The sequence below is a fragment of the Bufo bufo genome, chromosome 3, assembly GCF_905171765.1.
Source record: "Bufo bufo chromosome 3, aBufBuf1.1, whole genome shotgun sequence".
NCBI classification, from domain to species: Eukaryota; Metazoa; Chordata; class Amphibia; order Anura; family Bufonidae; genus Bufo; species Bufo bufo.
Window position 1 is genome coordinate 447,275,006 of NC_053391.1, and position 12,842 is coordinate 447,287,847.

General features: G+C 42.1%; 1 protein-coding gene across 2 annotated transcripts in view; it reads left to right on the forward strand.

Annotated features, from left to right (window-relative positions):
• Positions 1-12,842, forward strand: part of RASA3 (RAS p21 protein activator 3) — a 240,124-nt gene that overhangs the window by 168,112 nt on the left and 59,170 nt on the right. For both annotated transcript variants that reach the window (XM_040425082.1, XM_040425083.1), the window contains 3 exons: positions 3,731-3,811; positions 6,361-6,433; positions 10,212-10,288. In XM_040425082.1, coding sequence (XP_040281016.1) covers positions 3,731-3,811; positions 6,361-6,433; positions 10,212-10,288 — 231 coding nt within the window. The remainder of the gene's footprint in view (positions 1-3,730; positions 3,812-6,360; positions 6,434-10,211; positions 10,289-12,842) is intronic.

Genomic DNA, 12,842 nt, shown 5'->3' on the forward strand with positions numbered 1-12,842 from the left:
TTTTGGCCTTCTTTGGGTAATTTTGGTGTTTTATTTGAACCATCAGTGCACTCCCTTTCTATTTTACTGGGTCCCCCATATCCATTGTTATTAGACTCTTGGAGAGCGGGGGGCCCTTTATGTCGGTAACTCGGCCGGAGGAGACAGATTTCTGCCCGCTCCAAAGTAAATAACGCTCCATACACACTCAGGAGCCGGTAGGTGTTGAAATAATCTCCAGTCAATACAGGATGATGTAGCGTAGCGGGCTATAATGCGATGAGCGGCAAGGAGCTGGTGTCCCTGTTTCTTCACATACCAGCGCCGGAAACGGAAGCCATGATCTCCTTTTTAACTTCTTAAAGCTTCTTGACAAATGTACATTATGTTATGATTTAAATTAATAAATCGATTAATTAGGGACTCATAGAAAACTCCACAGCACCCCACTGGCAAACAGGCTCACAGTAGCACTAGCCACACTTAAAGCAAATAAACGGTAATGCAAACCGCACTCATACACTTAAAAATGGGGTTTACTGGGCTTATTCAGGGCACAAAGCAAAACGATTAAAGATGTGCTTTAATATACTAAAAGGAGTACAGTACTTAGTTACAAAAATTAAAATAAATAATAGACATACATAAACATGCACAAAACAGTTATAAAAATAAAAAGATAAACACAGAAAGTTTCTTACTACTTAACGAATTATGTGATAAGAGTCTGTTCTAGTTCCGGGGACAGGAGGACGTGGAACACAACCTAGTGTTGATCAGATCCCCAAATTGTGTCAATCAAAGGTCCCAAATGCCTCATTTTAATCCCCATTCGTCAGAGGGTGGATCTGAGAGGAGTCTCCCACCCCATCCCTGGCCCAGCCTTCTGGGAAGGCCTTCATTATGGGTGCATGCTCCACCTCTATCCCTCTGCTGGCAAGGATAAATTATTAATAAAATATGGTTTCTTGTCCACACTAATGGATATTCAGCCCTAACAGAGCTACTCAGGCGTCTTTATCAGGCATGGTATAGCAGTATCTAAAGATTCACATATTTTTACACCAAAGTACTTAGGAATAGCAGGTAGATGATACCAGGGATGTAAAGCAGGTCAATATGAGTGCAGGTGTAAACAATTGTAGCAGTTATGGATAAGGAGTGTGAAAGTTTCATTGTCCCCTAATGAAGAACGGGTCCGTGAATGTGATAAATCCAAGAGGGCTGAGGGGCAAATTCCGTAAGTGATGTAGGACATAAATCGTGATTCAAAGGTTTTCATGAGTTTGTATTTCCAGACTCCAGACTCTGATATTTGAAATTCCCTTTTATTATAAATACTTTCATGTCTGCAATGATGTTTTGGTCATGGCTACAAAAATGTTTCGGTAGAGGTGATCTTCTTTTTTACAAGTTTACCGACATAGAGACCCCCCAGTTGGACATTTGGTACATATGATCAAGTAGACCACATTTGGGGTTCATTCACATTGAGGGTATGATCCGAGGTCTGAATGGGGGGTGTTAATTACATTCGGGCTCTGATCTCAGGTCTGATTGGGGATTATTCACATTGGGGTCTGATGTGAGGTCTGATTGTGGTCTTATGAGCATTGGGTGTCTGAGCTGAGGTCTGAATGGGGTCTTATAAACATTGGGGGTCTGTTCTGAGGTATGATTGGGAATCTTATAAACATTGGGGGTTTGCTTGGTATCTTATGAACATTGGGGGTCTGATGTGAGGTCTGATTGAGGTCTTATGAGCATTAGGGGTATGAGCTGAGGTCTGATTGGGGTCTTATGAGCATTGGGGGTCTAAGCTGAGGTTTGAATAGGGTCTTATAAACATTGGGGGTCTGATTGGGGTCTTAACATTGGGGTTCTGATTGGGGGTCTTATAAACATTGGGGTCTGAGTTGAGGTCTGATTGGGGGTCCTATTAACATTGGGGGTCTGATTGGGACTGAGCTGAGGTTTGATTAACATTGGGGTCTGATTGGTGGTCTGATCTTATTTTCCTCCTCTAAAACCTAGTTGCATCTTATAGGGCGAAAAATACGGTAGTTGAGTGTTAAATTGATGGATTCCATGACTGAAGCGTTCATGGAATGTTTTTAATTATTGGTCAGATTCAGTCCAGAAAATTGTGATATCGTTAGTATAGGCTAATTAGCCATTAAAAGTTATCAACTACTAAGGAGTGTCATTTTTAATATATTTTCTATGTATTGGCTAACACAGTAAAAATATTTTTACTTTAACAAGTGCCATTTTTGTGCACAAGTTGCAGATTTTAGGGCGTGCTGCCGATGGCTGGGTGCCACTGGGATGTTTTTACATTGTATTTGACCATTGGCATTACAAAGAGTAAAATCAATGGTCAGATCTCAAATATGTTGTGAATTTCATTGCGTACTTGCTGCATATCTTTCCCTGTGTGAAAACCACGGTAACTATTGTATTGTTAATATCCAATTCCATTTCTCCTTTGTGATGATCTCTCCCTCTAATTTGTCATTTATAGAATGAACAGAATACATAAGCCTCAATATGCTTTTAGGAGAACAGCATGTTGTAGAATAGTGTAATAATAATATCCTTATATCAGTATTAAAACAAATGTATGTGCTGTGCTTTGTGACGTGCCTTTCAAGGGATCAGCTTGGAGCAGGAACGTAATTTGATTAATTTTATATATTTATGCAAATATTCAGCTGTGTGCGCATGAAGAACGTCTTTTGAGTCACTGCACTGCTGTAAATAAAAATTAGGCTTTAATGAATGATTTGGCTTGACGTAGCAATTTTGGCATAAGCTCCTGTAATGTACTGTACATTGAAACTACAGCAACCAATGGCCTATTATCAAAACATTTTATATGTGACTAGGGTCCTATGGGTAGCAATAACCCTAAGTTCACACTTGCGCGTTTTACAGCACGTTCCTACACGCTGTAAAACGCTCAACAAGGAGAAACCAATGCTTCCCTATGGGAATGGTTCTCACCTGGGCGTTTTACAGCGCGTACGATCGCGCTGTAAAACGCCCGACGCTCAAAAAAGTTCTTGAGCTTCTTTGGGGCGTTTTGTCGCGCGTTCCCGTACATAGACTTTCGGGAACGCGCGACAATGGGCGTTCGCTTGTCTCTGTATGCGCGATTGTAAACGTCGGTACAATCGCGCATACAGAGCGCTCCATCGCGAACGCTCAGGTCTGAACCCAGCGTAAGAGATCGGAATAGCTTCTGCCTCCTTGCTCCTTCTCTGCCTTAGCTGGCAGGTCTTACCTTCTTAAAATTTCTTCAGATTACATTCTCATTCTCATTTCCATCATTTTATTTGAATCATTCTCATCATTAATATTTTAAAGAGGTTTTCTAGGGTGACATCTGTTTTACCTAGCCCCCAGAGTCTGTGGGACCTGTTAAAAAAAACAACAACTCATATTTAGCTGCTCACCGTTGTCTGCATTGCGGCACCTTGGCTCCTGGCGATCTTCTGAGCTCCGGTCTGTTTACTTCTGGCTGGTGTGAGGATGGAGTCCTATTCCACCTGAGCGGGAGTGTCGGGGAGCAGATGTGTATACGTTTTTCAACAGGTACTACACACTTCAGGAACTAAGTAAAAAATGCCGGAATCCCGGAAAATCTTTTTGATGTCAGATTTGCTTAAATATATATTTATTCTTTGCTTCTTGGTTTAGGTTCCTGCTTTAGATAATATGATATGATTTAGGCCTCTTTTTTTTTCAGCGTGTTAGAATGCAGAGGCTTACCCATTGTGAATGGACAGTGCGATCCTTATGCAACCGTAACTTTACTGGGGCCAACAAGGTAAGTGTTACTGGAGGTTGCTGTTCTTTTGCATGTAGTAACCACTTTGTTTTGCTTAAAAAAAAAAAATGGTGGCAGCTCACAGTGATATTTGGAATGATAAATATGTATGATTGGTAGATTGTGTGAACATATAAATCAGTGTTTCCAACCTGATGGAGACTTTTAGATCATGCGCTACTGTACTTGACTGTTTCCAGAAGCCTCACAGAAATGTAATGGGTTTGGCCAATTTTTACAAATATCTTTCAAAAGGTCCTAATCAATTTCTTGTGTGACACATCACCCCCACCACACAGCAGAAGGTCCCTGGGTCCTCAATAGGCTATGTAAACACTTATACACCTCAGCCGCAGCTTCCATAGGGCGCAAGATGTTCATTCACTATTCAGTGCTTGCGCAGAATATCCATGCAGGGATAGTACAGAGACCTGTGTTGTTGGTGAAGCTTGTCACTGGGGGTAAGATATGACTTAAAGGGGTTGTCCCACCAAAAATATTCTACAGTTTTTAAACCAGCACCTGGATACGAGGTAGCCAGAACAGGAGCCACCAGAGAGGCCGGCACTTTTTCCTATAGTGTGCAAGCACGACCACCACTGCTGGATTAAAGGGTGGTCATAACCCATGGAAACGAGCAGTGTATAATGTGATGGAAAAATTAATCAAGCCAGCAAAGGAGGCAATATGGACAATCACAATACAGTAGTAAGTTCCTTGTATTAACTTCCTCTACATGATAAATGCCATTTGTTGAAGTGAGACATCCCCTTTAATACATTTCAACATTAATTAGTAATTTTGCAATAATAGTGTCATTTCTCGTGCTTTGGGCCATAAAGCCAGTTTGGTTCTTTTTGGACCAGGAAGTGGCTTAAGTGCTGGTATAAAAAAAATCAGTAGAAGGTAACATTATCCTGTCATTCACCAAACCCAGACTCATCCATCTGACTGCGAGATAGAGAAGTGCGATTGGTCGCTCCACAGAACACGTTTCCATTGCTCCAGAGTCCAGCGCTGGTGCACTTTACACCACTCCATCCAATGCTTGGTGATGTGAGGCTTACACTTTGTGGCTGAGTTGCTGTGGTTCCTAAATGTTCCACTTTGCAATAATAGCACTCACAGTTAATTGTGGAATATCTATGAAGGAAGAAATTTCATGAACTGAGTTGTTAAAACGGTGGCATCCTATTACAGGAGCACTCTGGAATTCGTTGTGCCCTGTAGAATGACCAATTACTTGACAAACAGGGGCGTAGCTATAGGGGAAGCGTAGCTATGGGGCCTGAATTTAGAAGGGACCCACCCAGGATGAGGACTAAAAGATTTTGTCAGGCCCCCCTCAACAGTATTAGGGAGCATTCACACGACCATGTTGGTTTTGCGGTCCGCAAATCACGGATCCGTGTGTTCCGTATGTCTTCAGTTATCTTTCCGTTTCTGTTCCGTAAGTCCTTATAATACGGACATGGTGCTTCCGTGTGTCATCTGCTTTTCACGGTCCGCAAAAACTGAAATGGGACTGAAATGGGGTTTCCTAGAATGTTTTCAGTCCAGGGGTCCGCAAAAAACGGATGACATACGGATGCATTTCCGTGTGCTATCCGTTTTTCTACGAACCTATTGACTTTCTATGGGGCCACGGATCGCAATTTGCGGCCAAGTATAGGACATGTTCTAAAATAAAAGGAACGGACACATGGAACGGACAGCACACGGATGACAATGAAAGGCATTCGGCAATTTTTGCGGACCCATAGATATCAATGGGTCCGTGCATTGTTCGCAAAAATTGCGGAACGAACGCGGAAGAAAAACACGGTCGTGTGAATGCTCCCTTATACAATGACATTATATACAGAGACACTGTAGGAAACCAGAGCAGCTGCCGGGCCTAGTCTGAGACTGGTCTTGATTAGCCACCGGAGTGGGGGTTGCGAAGAAGTTGTTGGGGGGGGGGGGGCCTGTTCAAAGCTTTGCTGTGGGGCCCAGTCAGTTCTAGTTACGCCACTGGTCACAGACTGCATGGCTAGGGGCTGGATTTTATACCTTGTATAGAAAAAATGCACTCCAGCACCAGGTTTTGGAATCCTCAAACAGGTCACTGCACGGATTCAAGGCTTGTTCACATCCTTAGCAGTAAGACGTTTGTAGGTAGAGAAGGAATCCAGCATGCCCTACTATATGCCCCACTATATGAGGGAGCAGTGCAGCCCGGCAGCTCCCAGCACAGCCTGTCTCCCTAAAACAGCACTGTGCTCTTAGGAGGACGGATGTCCCTTAGCAGCGGCTCTGAAAAAGATCGCTGCTAAGGGACATTTCAAGTTTTCACGTTTTCTAGTATGTATAAAAGGTTTTCCCTAAATAAAGTATATTAGAAAAATGTTCCCTATCCCTCTCCCTACCCATTAGCAAACAAAATAAAAATATGACAGTTACTCTTTAATTATTACTATTAATGCAGGTTTGCTGCCACCTGGCAAATGTCAATATGAATAGTCATTTTTGTTTCTTGCTTTGATATTTTTTTTTTTTACTTCTTGCAGAACTGAGTCAAAGAAAACTAAAGTTCGAAAGAAGACTATCAACCCGCAGTTTGATGAAGTGTTTTATTTTGAGGTTGGTATTTATGTGGGCGTGGTGATAGGATGAAATCTCATATGCTCAGATGTTTGGAAGCTCTTACATGTGTCCTGCCAACTGTCAGCTCTTGAAATGCGAAACTCTGAATGTGCCAAGCTGAACTCAGCAGACATGGGCAGAGGTGTCTGGAGCGGCTGCATGTTTATCCCCTGGGATAGGCTGCTGCACAGTGTCCCTGAAGGTCTTCCTCCATTCACCTTTTTTTTTTCCCTTGCCGTTAATTTTACACTTCTGCTTTCTGATTTTATAGGGGATTTTTACCATTTGAGTTAACGGTTATATGTACCAGATTGCTGGAGATGAATTCCATATTTGGTGCCGGGAATTTTCCCCCCCTAATATGAGGTAATTGGGACTACCTCATAGGGGATTTTTTGCTTTCCTGTAAATCTGCACTGCAGGATAACAGGTTGAATCTCCTTTCATGGTTGCTAATTACATTACTATGTAACCAGAATATTCTTAAAAAGAGTATTTATATATTATTCATATTAAACGTTTTGTTGTACCAGGGCACATTTCTTCTTACTGTATGTTCTAATACACTGGCCATGAGGGAGAAGGAAAAGGTTGTCGGATATAACCATGTAACTGGCATGAAAAAAGATAAGAGATATACAAGCCAAAAAATTTATGTTACATCACAGTGGTTCACCTTTAGGGCTCATGAAGACAAACTTATTTTCTTTCCGCAACTGTTTTTTTGCGGAACCATTCATTTTAATGGGTCCACAAAAAAAACGGAATCTACTCCGTGCGCTTTCTGTTTTCCTATTTCCGTTCCGCAAAGAAATAGAACATGCCCTATTATTGTCCACATTACGGACAAGGATAGGACTGTTCTATTAGGGGCCAGCTGTTCCATTCCGCAAAATACGGAATGCATACGGACGTCATCCGTATTTTTTTGCGGACCGCAAAATACATACGGTCGTGTGCATGAGGCCTTATAAAGAGGTTGTCCTTTCTAGACAGCACCTGATATTGAGGTTTCTGTGGGATCCACCTTCCTCTACCATCACTGATCAGCGGGGTGAGCCCTTTTACTGTTTATGAAGGCAACATACATGTAATTGTTGCGATGCGTGGTATGTGTGTATGGCGGTGTACCTGCATAAACAACGAAGGAGCCTCTCCATTCAGCTGATCATGGCGTGTCAGAAGTGGAACCCCCATTGATGAAATGTTGATGACCTATCCTAGGCTATTAATATTATATTCTTGGGTAACCTTTTTAATTGCTCTTTTATACAGTACAGACCAAAAGTTTGGACACACCTTCTCATTCAAAGAGTTTTCTTTATTTTCATGACTATGAAAATTGTAGATTCACACTGAAGGCATCAAAACTATGAATTAACACATGTGGAATTATATTCATAACAAACAAGTGTGAAACAACTGAAAATATGTCATATTCTAGGTTCTTCAAAGTAGCCACCTTTTGCTTTGATTACTGCTTTGCACACTCTTGGCATTCTCTTGATGAGCTTCAAGAGGTAGTCCCCTGAAATGGTTTTCACTTCACAGGTGTGCCCTGTCAGGTTTAATAAGTGGGATTTCTTACCTTATAAATGGGGTTGGGACCATCAGTTGCGTTGAGGAGAAGTCAGGTGGATACACAGCTGATAGTCCTACTGAATAGACTGTTAGAATTTGTATTATGGCAAGACAAAAGCAGCTAAGTAAAGAAAAACGAGTGGCCATCATTACTTTAAGAAATAAAGGTCAGTCAGTCAGCCGAAAAATTGGGAAAACGTTGAAAGTAAGGGCTATTTGACCATGAAGGAGAGTGATGGGGTGCTGCGCCAGATGACCTGGCCTCCACAGTCACCGGACCTGAACCCAATCGAGATGGTTTGGGGTGAGCTGGACCGCAGAGTGAAGGCAAAAGGGCCAACAAGTGCTAAGCATCTCTGGGAACTCCTTCAAGACTGTTGGAAGACCATTTCAGGGGACTACCTCTTGAAGCTCATCAAGAGAATGCCAAGAGTGTGCAAAGCAGTAATCAAAGCAAAAGGTGGCTACTTTGAAGAACCTAGAATATGACATATATTTTCAGTTGTTTCACACTTGTTTGTTATGTATATAATTCCACATGTGTTAATTCATAGTTTTGATGCCTTCATAGTCATGAAAATAAAGAAAACTCTTTGAATGAGAAGGTGTGTCCAAACTTTTGGTCTGTACTGTATATTGATTTTGAACCTGTTTGATGCTTGTTGGCTGGTAGAGAAGGTTAATCTTTTTTACTTGTAGGGGAAATATACATAAATATCAGAGGGGAAGGTCTGGGTCTCCAAATAGGGGACTATGTATTGCATTTTGAAGAGACATACTATTTGAAAATTGTGTGAACTGTTTTCACATGATTTTAAAATTTTTTGTATAAATATGGTCAACAATAATAAAAATTTCATAAAATCGTAGTGACCTGTAGCAGGCAATCAGATTCTGCTGCTTGCTGTACCTTGTAGTGCACAGCACAAGAGTTGCTCACCACTTCGGTCCCATAGTGTGACTTAGTGGTAGTTCTCTTCCATATGTCTTACTAGAGCGCATAAGTTAATAGAAGGAAGTAATCTGCTTGGACTCCCTCTATTCACTAGAACCATGAACCAATACCAAAAATAATTTTTTTCTCTGGATGATCTATCACAGCATGGGTACCAATTTCATACTTACAATATTTAAAAATTAAAAAATTACATTTAAGCGCCACCCTTTTGGACCACCTAGGAACACGCGCAATGTACAGAAACACCCACCTTGGGGGTGGCGCTTTCATAAGTCCTTTCATAGACCAATTTGCAGGATCGTCTTGAGACTGGATGTATGCCATTGGTTTCATTATGTGTCATGTAGTGCTTTATTTTCCCTGTTGATTGTCTTATTCACCTGCTATTTCTTTTTATTGTTAATACACTCTAAATCCTGCACTTTGAGATTTAACACCCTTTATAATAGTTCTGCAAAAACATGAGTAGGATTTTGGTCCACACCTACCACACCCATGTAAAACGAGAATATCAACTGTGGTTAGGTTTTTACATCCTTCACTAGAAAACCTTGTTGCGGTCCTACTCTAAGGTGTGTCAGAAGTTGGTTAGCATCTTTGCAAAGTAGAGTAACATCTTGATAATTCATTAAGTGCTCCCCTTTCCTTCAGTAGACTATCAGTGACCTATGTTATGTATGAAGTGTTGGTTTTGACATATGCTGTATTTCCGCCTATGAAATTGTGTGGTGCAATATATGTAAAAGCAATCATTTCCAATCTTCCAGCAAAAGCATTTTTGTTACATATCATCATCATCTTGTGTGACATATTGGCCAAACATAATGAAACATTTTTCTATGTTTTCTCAGAGATGGCGATATACTCTATGGGGGAGAATCATCAAACTGGTGTAAAGTAGAACTGGCTTAGTTTCCCATAGAAGCCAGTCAGAGCCCACCTTTCATTTTCCAAAGGAGCTGTGAAAAATAAAAGGTGGAGCCTGATTGGTTGCTATGGGCACCAGTTTGATAAATCCCCCCCTGTGTCTATATGCCTCAGGAAAAATTGTCCCATGCTCCACTGGACACTGTATTACGGTGCTGTTCTCTCCTACAGTGAACCATCTGGTGGTACACAGCTTCGTAGTACAGAGAAATTACTGATCATTTAATATGATATAGATAATACAAATCAGATGGAAAAAATGGAACGTTTTGTGTCATTTTATTAATTTTTTTCCTCTTTGTCATTCAGGTGACAAAGCCCAGTAGTTACAACAAGAAATCCCATTTTGAAATAGAAGAGGATGATGTAGACAAGATGGAGATAAGGTGGGAAAAGACCAAAATCGAAGTGCATAATGGGATGAGGATGTGCTGTATGAGTGAAATGTATTCTCCAGCGTTTGTTTCGCTTACTTTTTTCACCCTACCCTTCAAAGCCAAGTCTGGGTGGGTTCTTAAAGTGACAGCCACATCTCTAAGCAGGAAGTATTCTTAGAGCCGTTCCTTCCCCCAAGTGACACATCTGCAAGAAAATATAGTTGCACTAGGCTGGGTTGTAGACCTATCCACATTGGGCTTGGCATTTTCATTTTTATGAAGGGATTCTCTTTTTTTGATGATTGAAGACTTAAAGTGTACCTGAGTTTTCCAAAAAAGTTTGCATATTGGCTGTGCTTCTTTGTACAATAATAACTGTGAAGGAACAGCTATGTTTGGGCTTCCCTTATGTCTCTTTCAGCTATATTATTCCCTGTTTCAGCTGTACAGCTAGATGCATTTCACTCAGAAGCAATGTACTACTGTTACATCCTTTCACTTAGTTCCCACTATGTTTGTTTTGAGCTCTGTAGCTCACAGAACAGAAAAGGAGGGATAAATCACACTTACAGAAAGGCTGGAGAGTCCTGTGATATTCAGAAGCTGTGTATAAGCTCAGGAGCTCAGTTAGCTCTGACCCCCCCCCCCACTTCCTCTCAGCTGTCTTCTGAGTCTCTGTTACCAGGAAGAATTTTGCCTGACAACAGACAGTGAACTGCAAATTAGGTGGAAGTGAGACCCCTAGTGGCTTTTTTTTTTTTCAGGTAGATGCAGGCATATTTTTTAAATGATTTACGTGATTGCCAAATTTGCTAGTTATACCATTCTCTATTAAATTAAATTAAATTGTGTGAAATTACAGTGACTCTTTAACCACTTACCGTCACACTAACGCCGAAAGGCGTCATTTCTGCGGCGCTCCCAGGTCACACTAACGCCGATTGGCGTCATCTCGCGTGAGCCGAGATTTCCTGTGAACGCGCGCACACAGGCGCGCGCGCTCACAGGAACGGAAGGTAAGAGAGTGGATCTCCAGCCTGCCAGCGGCGATCGTTCGCTGGCAGGCTGGAGATGTGTTTTTTTTAACCCCTAACAGGTATATTAGACGCTGTTTTGATAACAGCGTCTAATATACCTGCTACCTGGTCCTCTGGTGGTCCCCTTTGTTTGGATCGACCACCAGAGGACACAGGTAGCTCAGTAATATGTTGCACCAAGCACCACTACACTACACCCCCCCCCCGTCACTTATTAACCCCTTATTCACCCTTGATCACCCCTGATCACCCCATATAGACTCCCTGATCACCCCCCTGTCATTGATAACCCCCTGTAAAAGCTCCATTCAGACGTCCGCATGATTTTTACGGATCCACTGATAGATGGATCAGATCCGCAAAACACATACGGACGTCTGAATGGAGCCTTACAGGGGCATGATCAATAACTGTGGTGATCACCCCATATAGACTCCCTGATCACCCCCCTGTCATTGATTACCCCCCTGTCATTGATAACCCCCTGTAAAGCTCCATTCAGACGTCCGCATGATTTTTACGGATCCACTGATAGATGGATCAGATCCGCAAAACGCATACGGACGTCTGAATGGAGCCTTACAGGGGCATGATCAATGACTGTGGTGATCACCCCATATAGACTCCCTGATCACCCCCCTGTCATTGATTACCCCCCTGTCATTGATCACCCCCTGTAAAGCTCCATTCAGACGTCCGCATGATTTTTACGGATCCACTGATAGATGGATCGGATCCGCAAAACACATACAGGCGTCTCCCTGGAGCCTTCCAGAGGGGGGTGATCACCCCATATAGACTCCCTGATCACCCCCCCGTCATTGATCACCCCCCCTGTCATTGATCACCCCCCCTGTCAGGCTGCATTCAGATTTCCGTATGATTTTTACGGATCCACGGATACATGGATCGGATCCGCAAAACACATACGGACATCTGAATGGAGCCTTATAGGGGGGTGATCAATGACAGGGGGGTGATCACCCCATATAGACTCCCTGATCACCCCCCTGTCATTGATCACCCCCCCCTGTCATTGATCACCCCCCTGTCATTGATCACCCCTCTGTAAGGCTCCATTCAGACATTTTTTTGGCCCAAGTTAGCGGAAATTATTATTTTTTTCTTACAAAGTCTCATATTCCACTAACTTGTGTCAAAAAATAAAATCTCACATGAAGTCACCATACCCCTCACGGAATCCAAATGCGTAAAATTTTTTAGACATTTATATTCCAGACTTCTTCTCACGCTTTAGGGCCCCTAGAATGCCAGGGCAGTATAAATACCCCACATGTGACCCCATTTCGGAAAGAAGACACCCCCAGGTATTCCGTGAGGGGCATATTGAGTCCATGAAAGATTGAAATTTTTGTCCCAAGTTAGCGGAAAGGGAGACTTTGTGAGAAAAAAATAAATAAAAAATCAATTTCCGCTAACTTGTGCCAAAAAAAAAAATTTCTATGAACTCGCCATGCCCCTCATTGAATACCTTGGGGTGTCTTCTTTCCAAAATGGGGTCACAT